The sequence below is a fragment of the Silurus aristotelis genome, assembly GCF_946808225.1.
Source record: "Silurus aristotelis genome assembly, chromosome: 6".
NCBI classification, from domain to species: domain Eukaryota; kingdom Metazoa; phylum Chordata; class Actinopteri; order Siluriformes; family Siluridae; genus Silurus; species Silurus aristotelis.
This window is the reverse complement of record NC_139579.1, coordinates 14,589,725-14,607,224: the sequence shown is the minus strand read 5'-3', so window position 1 is coordinate 14,607,224 and position 17,500 is coordinate 14,589,725. Positions and strand designations below refer to the sequence as shown.

Here is a 17,500-nt window from a genome sequence, read left to right as displayed (position 1 = left end):
GATAATAATAACACTACACATTACACTATATTACACAACAAGCACAATCATAATGACACTACACACTACACTATAGTACACAACAAGCACAATCATAATAACACTACACACTGCACTATAGTATACAACAAACACGATAATAACACTACACTATAGTACACAACAAGCACAATCATAATAACACTACACACTACACTATAGTACACAAAAAACACGATAATAATAACACTACACTATAGTACACAACAAACACAATCATAATAACACTACACACTACACTATAGTACACAACAAACATTTATAATTACACTACACACTACACTATAGTACAAAACAAACAATCATAATAACACTACACACTACACTATAGTACACAACAAACAATCATAAAAACACTACACACTACACTATAGTACACAACAAGCACAATCATAATAACACTACACACTGCACTATAGTACACAACAAACACGATAATAACACTACACTATAGTACACAACAAGCACAATCATAATAACACTACACACTACACTATAGTACACAACAAACACGATAATAATAACACTACACTATAGTACACAAGAAACACAATCATAATAACACTACACACTACACTATAGTACACAACAAACATTTATAATAACACTCTACACTATAGTACAAAACAAACAATCATAATAACACTACACACTACACTATAGTACACAACAAACAATCATAACACTACACACTACACTATAGTACACAACAAACAATCATAATAACACTACACACTACACTATAGTACACAACAAACAATTAAAATAACACTACACACTACACCATAGTACACAACAATAATAATAACACTACACTATAATACACAACAAACAATTATAATAACACTACACACTACACTACATTACACTAGTAGTCCCTCTAATGAACTCATTTCTAATCCTGTCCATCGTTGTCACTCCCAACGAACATCTCAACATCTTCAGCTCTGCTACCTTCATCCCCACCTCCTGTCTTTTACTCAATGCCACTGTCTCTAATCCATACAACATCTCAGGTCTCACCACAGTCCTATAAACTTTCCCTTTTACAGATTTTTCCCTTTTCACAGATACTCTTCTATCACAAATCACTCCTGCTATCACTCTTCTCCACCCACTCCACCCTGCCTGCACTCTTTTTTTCACTTCTCTAACACACTCTCCATAACTTTACACTGTTGACCCCATGAACCTGAACTCCTCCACCATCTCCACCTCTTCTCCCTACAACCGCACCCCTCCACTGCCCTCCCTCTCATTCACACACATGTACTTTGTCTTACTCCTACTGACTTTCATTCCCCTTCTCTCCAGTACGTACCTCTACCTCTCCAGGCTCTTCTCCACCTGCTCCCTACTCTTACCACAAATCACAATATCATACACAAACATCATAGTCCATGCAGACTCATGTCTGACCTCGTCCTTCAACCTGTCCATCACCACTGCAAACAGGAAAGGGCTCAGAGCCGATCCTTGATGCAGTCCAAACTCCACCTTGAACCAGTCTGTCGTTCCTACTGCACACTTCACTGCTGTCACACTGTCCTCATACATGTCCTGCACCATCCTCACCTTCTCCATTCCTCAGGCATCTTCTCACCTTCCACAATCCTTTTGAACAATCTGGTTAAAAACTCCACCTTATCTCTCCTAAACATCTCCATGCTTCTACCGGTATGTCATCTGGTCCAACCGACTTTCCACTCTACATCCTCTTAATCGCTGCTCTCACTTCCTCCTTACTAATCCTACCCACTTCCCGCTTCACCATCTCCACACCATTTAACCTTCTCTCTCTCTAATTTTCCTCATTCATCAGCTGCTCAAAATACTCCCGCCATCTTCTCAACACACTCTCCTCACTAGTCAACACATTTCCATCTCCATCCTTTATTGCTCCAACTTGCAGCATATCCTTCCCAGCTCGGTTTCTCTGCCTGGCCTTCAGGTTGCATCTCCTACATAGAACATAGTCCACCTGAGTCCACCTCCCTCTCTCCCTTTACCAGTCATAGTGCCAACATTTAAAGTACCAAACCAAATCGTCCTCTCCTTCTCTTCCTTCGGCCACGACATTAAATTACACTCCATAATAATAACACTACACACTACACAACATTGGACTACACTTTACACTACACACAACAGTACATTACACTATATTAGAGTATACACTAGACTACACAATTCAATATTCTACAGTACACAGTAAAACTTTACTTCTGTTACATGTTTATTAGAGAAACCTCATTTGTATTTTCCACATGTCTCATATGATCAACATAAGAGCTATGCATGAGTACACCACCCCTCACACACAGGCACACACACACACACACACACACACACACACACACACACACACACACACACACACTTCAAAGCTATTATTTAAAGAGCAGCACAGTAATAAGTATGGGAGTATGGACACGTTTGCATGCAAACTTGCAAAGAGCACGACGTTTAATCACTCAGCAAACACACCGGTGATAAGCCTATTATTACCTCTACACACACACACACACACACACACACACACACACACACACACACACACACACACACACACCAATAAATACCAATAGACATCAGTATACACATCACTACACACTGATATACACCACTGTACATCAATATAAAGTAATATAAACAATATAAACAATAAACAGTGATCATTAAAGATTATGAAACAAGCGTTACACTGAAATCATTAAATGTATTAAAGTGAAATCAAAATCTGCTCTAAACTCTGCTGTTCTATAAAACTGTCTTAATGACACAAAAATGTAATCGTTACCTCATCGCGCAGGCAGCCAATGTGTTTCTCCTCATAACACACACACACACACACACACACACACACACACACACACACTATCCTCAACTCTAACTAAACTCTTCATGCTTCTCTTTTCCTTCTCCTTTTTTTGATCACTTTTAAATCCAATTCATCTCCTCTTTTCTTCCTGAAACATTTGCTCTTATTTCTATTCTGTGCTCTCTCTCTCTCTCTCTCTCTCTCTCTCACTTGCTTTCTCTCTCTCTCTCTCTCTCTCTCTCTCTCTCTCTTTCTTTCTTTCTTTCTATCTTTCTCTCTTTCCTTCCCTCTGAAAATTCCTGAAATCTCAGATGAGTTCCAAACAAAAAGGTTCAGATTTCCACACAGGATCTATTCTTAAGTGATGGAAACATGACCAGATCCTGTATCTGTAAATCAGTTGCTGTAAAATTGCAGAACAAAATAAAACATCTTACCAAGTTACTTTCATACTCCGTTCTTCTTACTCCTGTTTATCTCCTCCTTTCTTACTGCTTTCCCTCCCTCCATTCACAAGCCATTCATCACAACTCTGACGTAACTCTGACTGCACAGTCCCTCTCCCAAAGTGCAAACACTCCATGGAGGTGATGATGTGTCACTGTAAGATGCCCGCTGTGTGTGTGTGTGTGTGTGTGTGTGTGTGTGTGTGTGTGTGTATGTGTGTGTGTGTTTGTGTGTGTTTGTGTGTGTGTTCTGGGTCAGTGAAGCCTGCAGGTGCATCATGAGGACATTGAAACTCAATTCATGACTCAAGCTATGTCCGTCTCCATAGAAACCGAATTAGCATTAAAAACAGAAGCACATGAACATCTTCTTAATGAAGGCTTCATGTTTAACTGCAGCTCCAGGACTCTACTCCCTGCAGCTTACTAAAAATAAAATACAACAGTATTAAAGAAAACAAACAAAAACAACAACAAAAAGCTCCTGGTTTTCCTTTACTAACCAAATACCTTAGCCCCGCCCATTCACTTTCTAGCAACTCACAACTCCGAGGATATTAAATACACATACATTTTTTATTTCTCCGTATAGCTTTTGAAAAGCGAATTGTCCATCTTTCACATCCTAAATCATTTCTTCAGCACTGCCTTTTCCTCTGAGCGAATTTGATTTTTGCTGAATTTATTAAAAAAGACAAAAACTCTGTCTTTTTTTACTTTACAGTTTTCTTCCTGAGATTTGTGTAATCTGCTGTGTTCAGAGATGCTTTTCTTCTAAGATGACATCCCTCCATCCCAGGGTTTGATGATGAACATTTATTCAGAGTATTTATTCCTGAGCTGTGTGTGTGACATGCATCAACACAAGGATCAGGTGATAATCAGTGGATAATAAACAAGTGTGTAAGCAGATATGTAAGAGTCACTGAGTGGAAGTCAATAAATCCACATGTGAGTGACGTGTAACTGCATATCAGTGGGGAAGTCAATCTTTAAAAGCTGACTTGCTTTTCTCCTTAATCAGAGTCTGTTTCTGTTTAAACTCCTGCAGCAATAAAATACTGAAGGGATTATTTACCTACATATAAGAACCGCAAGTATAACAGTATGTAACAACAGTAACACTACACTGTTACACATTACACCTACACATAGTGTATGCAGTCACACTCCTACTGCAGGTTCTGTACCAATGTGCCTGTGCCTGGAATTTAATTTCTGTCCAGCTAAAATCTCTAAATTCTCACTTCTAAATACTTTCCATTTGCTCTGATAAAGAAATAAAAGTAAAATATTTAGAGAAAGTAAAGGAAAAACTCACCACTTATCTTCCTGCCCCTGGACACTCCTGACTTGTGCTGTGTTTCATTTGTTTTGTTTTCTCCACCTCTGTATTCTCTGTCCATCCCCCGGTCACCTCCTGTGCCATCACTCACTTGGTGACCGTATACACGTTCTCCCCCGTCCATCTTTTGTATCTCTCTGTCTACTTCTAACTTCTTCTTTTCTTGTTCAGTGACAAGGAGGGCAAGTGTGGACATGCGGGGGTCCTGACTACTGCAGTCAGCTCCAAACATATAAAGATCTCCAAAGATCTTTATAAGAAGCGTTCACTCGTCTCTTTCTCCTCACAGGAGATGTTCCTTAACACATAACAATGCAAGTATTCTTATATACAAAGCATGTTGAAGATAAAGCATGTGGGTAGTGTCTGTAAGTGTTTATCTAACACACGTGAAGCTGAACACACTGATCTGTGCTGCGTTACCATCAGCTGCTTCCTGTCTGCAGGTTCTGACACTTTTCTCCAATAGAGTTCATTTTATGCCTAAAAACCCGGAGAAGCTCATTACTTAAGTACCATTTCCTTTTATGGCCTTATCACATGCTGAAGAGCTTTTATGATCAAGTAATGTGTGGAGGCAGAATAGCGAGTCTGAGAGTGCTTTTCCTCAGACATGTTACAACACAGGCTGTTTATTGTCCTACCACACACACACACACACACACACACACACACACACACACACACACACACAGTGTATTCCACATGCACACACACACACACAGTGTATTCCACACACACACACACACACACACACACACACACACACACACACACACACACACACAGTGTAATCCAGACACACTTAAACAGTGTATTCCATATGCACGCACACACACACACACACACACACACACACACACACACACACACTCTATACTCCCCCCCCCACACACATATACAGACAGTGTATTACACACACACACACACACACACACACACACACACACACACACACACACACACACAAAGTGTATACCCCCCCCCCACACACACACACACAGTGTAATCCACACACACTTAAACACAGTGTATTACACATAGACACAGACACACACACAGACACACACACAGACACACACACACAGACACACACACACACACACAGTCTATTACACACAAAAGCGCAAAACAAATAAACATGAAAATGAAATTACACCATTACCGTTACGACGGGTTGCCAGATTGACTTTTCGGGAATTACACCCTGCTACCTGCCACCAGGTTAACAGATTGATTTTGCGGGAATTACTCACCTTTACCATCCCGCCGGATTGTCAGATTGAATGGTCGGTGTAAGGTCAAATGGATACCAGGTTCCACGCGCAGCTCCTAAACCAGCAGGTCACCAACTCGATGAGTCGGAGGAGTTCCAGGATTTTCCGTGTACCTGCACTGCGACGCTTTAACATGTGTTTCCTGAACAGTTCCACTCCCAAACACTGATCAGTAAAATCAGTGACACATCAGGAGACACGACATGAGTGTGTTCAGGAATATTACTTAAAACTTCACATAACAAATCACATGAAGCTGAAACCTGAGATTAAAGCAGCCAGTGTTTTATTAATTATACACAGCATCAAACACAATCCGACATTAGGTAGAATATTTAACAGAAAAATAAACATGCATATGATCGAATCCTCACAAGAATCAGAAAGTTAACAATAAAACTACAAAATAAGAACAAAACATAAATACACAATACACTTAAACTGCACAGGTCAATACTGCTAAAGTAAATACAGCTGCTTGATATTTCAGCTGCAGTTGCTATTCATTTATTAAACACCAAAGCAACAGTTAAAGGATATTAATTGTCCATTATAAATTTGCTTAAATTCAACAGTACAACAGTGATGCACACGAGATAACATTCTCTTATAAAGGCATAAATTATATATTAGGAAAATAATTTGCAAAAATAAGCATATGATTTTAACAAAAAATAATCCTGAATATTACTGTATTACTTTTCAAATGGAAGACATGGACCTTATAATGGCATCTGTGACTGTTTTACAGTAAACATTTTAGTTTAATATGTGCATTAATCTACCCAAAAACATTCATAAAAAAAACCCCAACACATTTTAAACATAGCTCTAGGATTCAGCCAGTGTGCTGCAGCAGTGTGAACTTGTGGGTCCACAACTGGGAAAAACTTTTAACATTCTCAAATAAAGTACATCAGTAGCCTTATAATTAATTTGCTGGAGAACAATGGAGAAAACTGTACTTGGGAAAGTTACCTGGTGACTCTGCTCTTTATATTTAAAAGAAAACAAGAACATGGGAATCTCTCCTACTTCCGAACCGATTATACAGAAATATTCTCATCTGTGTAACAGTTACATTATAGTTATGATGAAAATTGTGATATTGGGATATTTGTGCTCTGATGATCTCGTTTCAATTCTACAATCGTTAAATATAAAACATGAATCTCAGATACGCCAACTTTTCTTAGTCACCAAAAAAATCAGTTCTGCATTCTACTGTAACAGACATCATAAGAATGCATAAACACACAGCCTGATGCTCCTGGAGCTCCTCGAACTTGGCTTCAATCTAAACAGATGGATGTCTCTGGGTGTGATAAACGTACACAAGCAAGTAAATCAGTGGTTATGTTTTATATTGTTTAAGGCACACAGTGTGAAAGTCTACTTCACTCCATTTATTAAGTAAATATTCTCAAATCCCCAAAGACTCATCCCAGAAATATTAACCGAATACCAGAACCTAGACATTAGGTTCTATTCTCATAATATCCTTGTTGATTTACTCGAATCGTGGAGATAACACACAGAAGAACACTTGCAGTCCAGAGAGAGGAGTGAGAATGAAGTGATTCTGCTGTAGTTGACGTATATATTTCCTGTAAACTATGTACAAAAGAAACACACATTTTCTTGGTAATTAACTAACTATTGTACAAACTAGCGGGTTTTCTCCCCAGTCAAAATGCCGAGTGAACCTGCTCACCAGCTGGAACAGTAACTGGCCATGAAGTCGATGTACATCTGATTAGCAAGAGTTTAATATTTTAATGTAGTAACTATATTGTGCATGTCTTAAGTTAAAACAAAATCATTTGTAATTTTTAGAACAGAAATTACATCGGCTCAAAAAATCTACAATGATCTTAACTCCAAACTTCAGTTACTAAAGTAATGGCATGTAAAGTTGGCACTAGAAGCTTCAGAGAGATGTTCTCAAATGTTCTAAAGCAAAGTTGAGGGTTTATGGGGGCTGTGAACTCTTAGCTCTTTATCATGTAGCCTTGCAGATGTATGTGTCTGGAAATACAGTAAACGTATAAACTTGCATGGTTCAGAAAAGCACTCAGCAACTTATTGGCGTAACTAAACATAATAACGTGCAGATCATATTATTCATTTTATTAATTACATATATAACGAAAATGTAACTTCACTCACCATAATGCAGAATCAGTGAGAGTTTAATTTATCGAAAAAAACTGCAACTGAACAATGCAGGAAATTGGAATAAATGGAAGTGGTCATTTTCAATCAAATAAAATAAAATATGCTGCAGACCTGGAAAGTCAATAAAATGGAAATTAAATAAACATTAAAACATTTTAATTCATGCTGTGTGTCCTGGTACCAAATAATCCATGGCCTGGTCCTGGTTTGCAACCTGGTGGATGAAGACCACAGGTTTAGAGAACGATGTGGGTTTGGTTCACCATATGAACTCTCGTCTCGTGCTGTAGCTCCTTATGTCTCCTAGTAATGATGTTCACCCTGCACTTCACCTGTTTTCCTAAAGCTCTGCAGAGGAATCCATTTTTCACATCTCTCGTCTAGGAACTGTTGCTCAGTCTCCGACGTAAGAGAGAAGTGGTTTTTGTCTGAGTGTCTTCCTGATCGCTCTCACAATCTCTCTAAACAGAGACATAAGACACAAACAGCAAGACAAAAAGACAATGAAGAAACTAAAATGTTTGCGCAGGGTTCAGTCAGTAACTGTTGTTATTTTTAGAGTGATAAATATACAAATATTATTTACGCCAAAACTCTGCAGACATTTATTTCTCTTATTTTTTTATGTTATATCTTCACATTAGAAATAATTTCCCCACATTTCGTAGCTCGTGTTCCATCTTACCAGCTCTGTTTTTTCCAAGGCGCTTGTTTTACACACCAGCTTTAGTTTGCTCAGACGATTGCAGGCTGACACCATGTTGTAGGACATCTACAAATCAAATCCAACAAATGGAACAATAATTTCATCTCAAGAATTAAATCAAAACAAGACACACACACACACAAACACACACACACATTTCATTACATCTAGTAATGAGTCAGCGATCTACACTACATTTCTTTCAAATTCTAAACAAATCACATTTTATTTGTGTCCCTAAAAACACTTAATCTCCAGCACCCTGTTTATTCTTCAGCGTGTGATTTAGCACAACCTTCACCACCAACCTTCAAACAAGGTCATACAAAACAACAACCAAGGGGAGGAGTGGAAGAGAGTAGGAGGGGAAGACTGGAAGAGAGTAGGAGAGGAAGAGTGGAAGAGGGGAAGAGTGGAAGAGAGTAGGAGGGGAAGACTGGAAGAGAGTAGGAGGGGAAGAGTGGAAGAGGGGAAGAGTGGAAGAGAGTAGGAGGGGAAGACTGGAAGAGAGTAGGAGGGGAAGAGTGGAAGAGGGGAAAAGTGGAAGAGAGTATGAGGGGAAGACTGGACGAGAGTAGGAGGGGAAGAGTGGAAGAGGGTAGGAGGGGAAGAGTGGAAGAGGGGAACAGGGGAAAACTGGAAGAGTGGAAGAGGGTAGGAGGGGAAGAGGGGAAGAGTGGAAGAGAGTAGGAGGGGAAGAGGGGAAGAGTGGAGGAGGGGAAGAGGGGAAAAGTGGAGGAGGGGAGGAGTGGAAGAGGGGAAGAGTGGAAGAGTAGAGGAGTGGAAGAGGGGAAGAGTGGAAGAGTGGAAGAGAGTAGGAGGGAAAGAGTGGAGGAGGGGAATAGTGGAAGAGGAAAAGAGTGGAGGAGGGGAAGAGTGGAAGAGGGGAAGAGTGGACAAGGGTAGGAGGGGAAGAGTGGAAGAGGGTAGGAGGGGAAGAGTGGAAGAGTGGAAGAGTAGAGAAGTGGAAGAGTGGAAGAGTGGAAGAGAGTAGGAGGAGAGGAGTGGAAGAGTGGAAGAGAGTAGGAGGGGAGGAGTGGAAGAGTGGAAGAGAGTAGGAGGGGAGGAGTGGAAGAGAGTAGGAGGGGAGGAGTGGAAGAGTGGAAGAGAGTAGGAGGGAAGGAGTGGAAGAGTGGAAGAGAGTAAGAGGGGAAGAGTGGAAGAGGGAAAGAGTGGAGGAGGGGAAGAGTGGAGGAGGGGAAGAGTGGACTAGGGGAAGGGTGGAGGAGGGGAAGAGTGGACGAGGGGAAGGGTGGAGGAGGGGAAGAGTGGACAAGGGTAGGAGGGGAAGAGTGGAAGAGGGTAGGAGGGGAAGAGTGGAAGAGGGGAAGGGTGGAGGACGGGAAGAGTGGACGAAGGTAGGAGGGGAAGAGTGGAAGAGGGGAAGGGTGGAGGAGGGGAAGGAAGGATGAGGGTAGGAGGGGAAGAGTGGAAGAGTAGAGGAGTGGAAGAGGGGAAGAGTGGAAGAGAGTAGGAGGAGAGGAGTGGAAGAGTGGAAGAGAGTAGGAGGGGAGGAGTGGAAGAGTGGAAGAGAGTAGGAGGGGAGGAGTGGAATAGTGGAAGAGAGTAGGAGGGGAGGAGTGGAAGAGTGGAAGAGAGTAGTTGGGGAAGAGTGGAAGAGGGAAAGAGTGGAGGAGGGGAATAGTGGAAGAGGGGAAGAGTGGAGGAGGGGAAGAGTGGACGAGCGGAAGAGTGGAGGAGGGGAAGAGTGGACGAGGGGAAGGGTGGAGGAGGGGAAGAGTGGAGGAGGGGAAGGGTGGAGGAGGGGAAGAGTGGACGAGGGTAGGAGGGGAAGAGTGAAAAAGGGGAAGGGTGGAAGAGGGTAGGAGTGGAGGAGGGGAATAGTGGAGGAGGGGAAGAGTGGAAGAGGGGAAGAGTGGAAATCCACAGCCTGAACATCCACACAGCTGCTTTAGAGAAGATTCGTGAGACAGAAATAAATGGAACCCTGTTTTCTCTCAGAGCTCAATAAATTCCACTAAAGTACAGAATCTGTGTTTAATATGAAACTGCTCAAAAAGGCTGAAATTGTATGCAAGATTCTTTTAATGACACAAATATTTAATCTCTTGTCATACAAACCGCAAATCTGATAAACGCTGCTGTTTATCATTTACGCTTCGCAATCTATAAATCTACAGCTGTAAGTGAGCATTGTGCACATCTGGCCTTATTTATCATGATGTACTGAACACACTAAACTGTGGTATTATGGATGAGAACTTCAGGAAGTTGTGTGTATAGAGGGACAGGATGTAAATCTGCTGAGAGAAAGTGAATCAGAGCAGAGCAGAGCGATGTGTTCACACCTTCAGCAGGTGTTTGCTTAAGTCACAGTGGTGCTGCTGAACGTGTGGTGATTCAATACCAAGAGTAAACATGACCCACCTTCCACTTTCTTCTAGCATTAAACATTTTGAAGTTCTTCATGTTGATGGATGAGCGGTTTCTCTTCGCCATCTGTGTCTGATTGAGAGGCTACAGCAGGAGTCACAGCAAAACACCCAATTTAATCTCAGATACGTGTGGAGGGAATTCTCATCCACATTTCAAAATGAAAAAGTTTTGGGAAGTAAAGAAGGTTTACTTTAATCCAGGGGTGAATCAGGCATTCATCAGCAGTCATCCTCTCACTGCACTCCAAACCCAGACACAAAACCAAACAAGACAGAAGAGATCATCAACACCAACACAGTAATGAGCATTAAAATTATCAAGGAAACATTTCACCCACTCAGAAGGACAGGTAGGTTAAAAGTGATGCCATAAGTATAAACTAACAGAACCAAATATTTGCAGTTCCACCGTAAAACTCTACACCCATCTATAGATGAACTTGTTTCTGATTTGCACAGTGTATTGAAACCTAAGATCAGTTCTCTTCTCTCACCTCTGCTCTTTGACCAGCAGTTTCTGGATAAAGTCTTTGGCCATAGAGCTTGTGAGGCTGAAGAAGTGCGGCTCAAACTTATACTTCATTTCCAGAATGTTCGTCAGAGTCTCTTCGTTTGTGTCACCTTGGAACGGCGAAAGACCGCTCAGCCTGAAGAGTGAAACATGACTTTAGTCTCAGAAGACACACACATTATATTAGTGCAGGTTGTCTATATACAACCTGCACTTCTCCCACCAACCAGAAGAGGTCTCCACACATCTGAACAACATGCACTTCTGTACAGTTCTCTTCATTTTCTCTCCTGTGCCTGTAATCGTGCAGTGACTGAAATTACACCAGAGCAAGAGCGGAGGCGCTCGCAAGCAGTGCTAATCAGCTAACTTTATTAATAGCTCGAATAGTGATGATGGTTCCAGATTTATCACCGATACTGCAAAAAACTCATAAAATTAAACAAACCAGGAGACTTCACACTCTGCACAGGGCTTTAGAGCTTCTGCACTTCTACACCAAAACACACGAGAAATGTAACACAGAGGGGCATTTTTTAACTTCCCCCTATTCGCAGTATTAATCTGTCTGATAGACAAATCACAATTTACTGAACTTTTCTTTCCACTACAAGAAATAAATCATTATTCCAGTTACAAAACTGTCTACAGAGACCCTTTCTTTCTCTCTTTCTCTCTCTCTTTCTATCTCTCTCTCTCTCTCTCTCTCTCCTTCTCTCTCTCTCCTTCTCTCCTTCTCTCTTTCTCCTTCTCTCTCTCTCTCTCTCTCTCTCTCCTTCTCTCTCTCTACCCCTTGTTTATTGAACACAGTTCTCTACACTGTGAGTTCAGTGAGATGCTCCTGTATTGTGTTTATGGATTTAAACTCAGCCTGTGGGTGTTTTGAGAAAATAAGTACTTACAGGATGTAGGTGATGACACCGATGCTCCTACAGAAAAGAAACACGTGTGAACATCAGAGGAGGGAAGTAACGAAGTGCAAATACGAAGTACAAAGCAGATTTGTTTGGTATCAGTACTTTTTACTTTTCCTCATTACATTTTTACAAAAATATCTGTACACTCAAAAATATATATTTTTTTTTCACTGCGTCGATTTCAGCTCATCAACCAATTTTTCAATCCACTGGTGTATAAAGTCCTGACTCTCACTCACCACAGATGTAGACTAGTTTACGAAGCTAAGAATCAGCAGGCAGAAAGCAACAAGAAGTAAAACTAACATGGATGAGACAGAGGGATTCAGTGACGTAAACATGACTGAGAACAGAGACATTCCTGATCATCATCATCATCATCATCATCATCATCATCATCATCATCATCATATTTTCTCTGCTTGTGTTCTATATGTGGATCTTCAGCCTGGACACATTCATTAGGTAATATTTTAATTAGTTTAGTTTTATTTTATTTTATTTTTTATTCACTTATAATAAAAAAACGCTGTGCCTTTGTAAAAAAATACAGTAAACCGACAGGTGCCATGTCATCTCTCTTCACAAACATATCAATAAAACAACCTAATTCTCAGTGAATATTTACCTCACAGACAGAATAAATATATGTGTAGAAAACTCAACATGTCTTTAATATAAACCACATTCACATCGAATAAAAATATTCTCTGAGTCTGCAATCGCTATGATTTATACCATAAACTTTCTTTCGACTTCTCCCCTTAGGGGGCGCCACAGCGGACCAACCACATGTTTGATTTGGCACATGTTTTACGCTGGATGCCCTACCTAACGCACCCCTCCCCAATTATCCGGGCTTGGGACCAGCACTGAAAGTGGCTGGGGTTGGTTCCCTGACCGGGGATCGAACCCGGGCCGCAGCGGTGAGAGCGCCGCATCCTAACCACTAGACCACCAGGGAATGATTTATACCATAAATCCCATTAAACCATAAATCAGTCTGATTATGATAAAAGCTTCGTGGGGAAACATAACAAAGGTTCCGTTTGGTGTCCTGATGATTTACATCATTTAAACCACCATTATTTCTTTAAAACATTTACAAGAATTTTTTGTCTTCATGCTCTATGTTGCATCCATATTTCTCCATGTTCATGTTGCTTAAAGTATTAAAAAGAGGAAGTATTAAAAAATAGTACATTTAGAACAGATAAAAATGTGCAATTTAGTCACGATTAAATATTTAATTTGATTAACAGCCCTAATATTAATATGATATGATAATATGATTGGTTCAGTTACCAGTGTGACACTAAAACAGGTAGAAGTAATAACTACCTTTTACTGAAGTGCATGTCAGAGCCCAAACTTCTTTACTTTCACTTGAGTAAAAAAGTATAATCAGTACTTCAACTTTTACCCGAGTATTTTAAAACATGAGTATCTGTACTTCTACTTAAGTAAAGGATGTGTGTACTTTTGCCACCTCTGGTAAACATTCTTTCACTTCTGATGTCTCTTTATTTCGAAACAGATACAACAGTTAAAAAGAAACAATAGTAACGAAGTGAAGTTCATACAATATTTTTTGTATTTCATCAAAACCCTCAAAACTGAAACAGTGAATATGAACATTGAGCTGTTTCTCCTCAAGAAGAAATATTCTTCTATAAAACACCAAAACTCTGTAACTGCTCTTCAACTGCACACCGCACAGCTATGTTTCAACATGTCAGAAATGCACCCTGAGGCACTCTGACACTATGTGTGTGTGTGTGTGTGTGTGTGTGTGTGTGTGTGTGTGTGTGTGTGTGTGTGTGTGTGTGTGTATGTGTGTGTATGTGTGTGTGTCACTGTGCATGCTTATACATGTACACACCACATATCTGCTGCTGTACTGAGAGGTTCGTAGTTGATGATCTCAGGTGCTGAAAAAGAAAACATTCAGAAATGTCACAATAAAGTTTAGTTTTTTTGTCACTTCACAAAACTGTTGACTTAAAAATATACAATTCTACAACAAACTGGAATAAATTCCAACACAGAGCTGAATTTCTGATTTTTTAAATCATTGCCTGATATAAAATATTATAAACATAATAATCATAACTAAAGTTTTATCTTTTTCTTCTTCTTCAATTTTTAACCACATCATATTCCTGCTGCTTTACATCTTCCACAGTCAGTGAGACTCCACACTCAGATACAACAACCTCATTGTGCTTATTAATATTCCAGCTCACACTCTTTTATATCAATTCACCTTCATTTAACCTTCAGATACACATAATAAATAGAAGGCAACAGTTCATTTTTATTCTGAAATTAGATCAATGAGGAGCACATGAAACAGCTTTCGACCAGCAAAAATATCTCCATCCACTTATTAAATCCACCCATCCATCTATCCACCCATCCATCCATCCATCCATCCACCCACCCATCCATCTATACACCCCTCCACCCACCCACCCACCCACCCACCGATCCATCTATACACCCCTCCACAAACCCACCCACCAATCCATCCTTCCATCCATCCACCCACCCACCCATCCATCCTTCTATCCATCCACCCACCCACCCACCCATCCATCCATCTATACACCCCTCCACCCACCCACCAATCTTTACACCCCTCCACCCACCCACCCATCCACCCACCCATCCTTCCACCCCTCCACCCACCCATCCATCCATCTTAAACACTGCTATTATCACTACTGTTCATCTCCCTCCGAGACAGAACTGAAAAATATATTTTTCTCTTCCTGTTTCTGTCCACTCATTTCTCACCCTGACCATGTGACTTCCTAAACTTTCACTCATCTTGACCATCGTCACCAGAAAAACCCCAACAAGCAAATATAATATCGGACTGTACCACTTACCAATGTACTGAGGGGTGCCGCCCATGCTCTTATACTCCTCTCCTTGTAGAAAGCAGTGAGCCATGCCGAAATCAATAATCTTTATATCAGGATGAGGCCCTCGTTTATCTGACAGCATGATGTTCTCAGGCTGAAGGAGGACAAGAGCATTTTATTAAAGGTAAACTGATTTTCTCCTAAAAAAAAACATGCATAGAACATGAGAATATTGATGAACATGAGAGTCAAACCGGAGGAGATAATAAATCCCACATGGGTTTCTGACTCGCTCCTTCAGTAAACAACCCCATAGTGTAGGACCCCCCTGGTCTACATTCTTCACTCTTAAACACATTTCAAATCAATTTCACTGTAATTTTCACAAAAGATATGCTTTAAACACCTTTAAGTCAAAATGGCCGATGTGTTTGTTGTGCATGAAGCTCACTCCCTTGAGAATCTGCTTCAGGAACTCAATCGCCTCCGACTCACTCAGGCTCTCCTTCTCAGCGATGAAGTCAAACAGCTCACCACCTCGAATTCTAAAAAAAACACAAGGGGAAAGAAATGTGAATATTTATTACTGTAAAGTTGATGTGAAAAACATGCAGAAGTTCTACTTCTATTTCTGATTCCTCAGTCAGAGAGAAAATCTACATCAGATTGAAGATAAATTTACCTGAAAATAGAAAAAGGAACTTTAATATGATATACACTTCACTAAAAGTAATTATAGAGAAATATGGAAGATCTATGATTAATTATATATAGCATAAAATGCTTATAAATATGTAGATAAAATCTATGAATCACCTGATGGTGTTTATATCGTTACTGTAAATGTAGAAATTTTCTCCCCTGATACTGAGAGAACTTCAGCTTCACCAAACCCCTTTGAAGGGAGCAACATCTCCTCCATTTACTACTGTGGGCTACATACACTCCTATGTAAAAGTATAATAATAATCATATTATAATATTTTTTATAATTATAATGCATATTTTATTATATAATAATAATAATAATAATTAACTAGATGCTTGTCCCCTATAGAGCAGATGTACAAGTGTTTGTTTGTTTGTTTGTTTGTTTGTTTTCCTTTGAGCAAACAGAAGGTCTGATCTCAGTGGTGTTAGTTTTTGTGTGTTTTGTGTGTGAGGTTTTTTGAATATTCACTGGTTTCACACTGGTTCTTCAGAAGTTCTGCTTCCTCTGCTGACAGAGTAAAAAAAAAACTCTGTGTCCTTTACTAAACTTTCACCAGCTCTACAATTATAACTGCACATTAATACACACCCAAATTCTTCAGAACTTTACACACACACACACACACACACACACACACACACACACACACACACACACACACACACAGATTATATTAGTACAGTATTAAAGTCATGATCTGTATCTGCTTTGTATCTGTATGTGTTTAGTGCTAAAAACATTCTAAAACTTCTTCTATCTAATGTATCCATGCTCACCATGCTAGCTCATTAGGATACAAGTCTTTCCCAAATCAACAAACTGTTCATTACAGATGTGAACAATATTTGTTCAATAATATTGGGATCAAAATAATTCACTGGACATGAAATCAGAATCCTGGATAAAGAACTTGGACTGGGTTGAAATGCACATTTTACATCCTCATCTTTATTATTCCTTATTTGGGTTAAAGACCTGTATATCTGTTATATTGTTTATACTGAACAAACACACACACACACACACACACACACACACACACACACACACACATACACACTTACAGCTCTACGATGAGGACCACCTCTGCCTTGCTTTCAAACACATCCCTGATGGCCATAATGTTGTGGTGTTGGAGGCTCTTCAGGATCTCCACCTCTTTCTCCACACTCGCTCTCTCCAGGCCCAGGCGGCTCCCAGCGCCACGCTGTAGCTTCAGAAACTTTCCTGCCCACAGGACACCTGTAGCTCTCTCACACACCTCACGCACCTGACCAAAATG

General features: G+C 40.2%; 2 protein-coding genes across 7 annotated transcripts in view; both read right to left on the bottom strand.

The window, feature by feature from the left end:
• The window catches only part of LOC310727364 (uncharacterized protein), a 12,063-nt gene extending 6,126 nt beyond the window's left edge, over positions 1-5,937 (bottom strand). The window contains exon 1 of one of the 4 annotated variants that reach the window (XM_083543775.1): positions 5,811-5,937. In XM_083543775.1, the coding sequence (XP_083399901.1) occupies positions 5,811-5,916 (106 nt within the window). In that variant the 5' untranslated portion in view covers positions 5,917-5,937. Of the gene's footprint in view, positions 1-2,839; positions 3,360-4,627; positions 4,838-5,810 lie in introns of those variants that run through there. The other 3 variants (XM_083543774.1, XM_083543777.1, XM_083543776.1) reach the window with 3 other exon arrangements.
• Positions 5,938-6,192: 255 nt separating this feature from the next.
• Positions 6,193-17,500, bottom strand: part of LOC310727348 (death-associated protein kinase 2) — a 27,013-nt gene continuing 15,705 nt past the window's right edge. For 2 of the 3 annotated variants that reach the window (XM_083543738.1, XM_083543739.1), the window contains exons 3-12: positions 17,283-17,500; positions 15,913-16,051; positions 15,531-15,660; positions 14,519-14,567; positions 12,622-12,648; positions 11,703-11,855; positions 11,400-11,445; positions 11,201-11,290; positions 8,792-8,878; positions 6,193-8,567 (exon numbers count right to left, since the gene is read on the bottom strand). The exon at positions 17,283-17,500 is cut by the window's right edge and continues 4 nt beyond it. In XM_083543738.1, the coding sequence (XP_083399864.1) occupies positions 8,487-8,567; positions 8,792-8,878; positions 11,201-11,290; positions 11,400-11,445; positions 11,703-11,855; positions 12,622-12,648; positions 14,519-14,567; positions 15,531-15,660; positions 15,913-16,051; positions 17,283-17,500 (1,020 nt within the window). In that variant the 3' untranslated portion in view covers positions 6,193-8,486. The remainder of the gene's footprint in view (positions 8,568-8,791; positions 8,879-11,200; positions 11,291-11,399; positions 11,446-11,702; positions 11,856-12,621; positions 12,649-14,518; positions 14,568-15,530; positions 15,661-15,912; positions 16,052-17,282) is intronic. The other variant, XM_083543740.1, reaches the window with a different exon arrangement.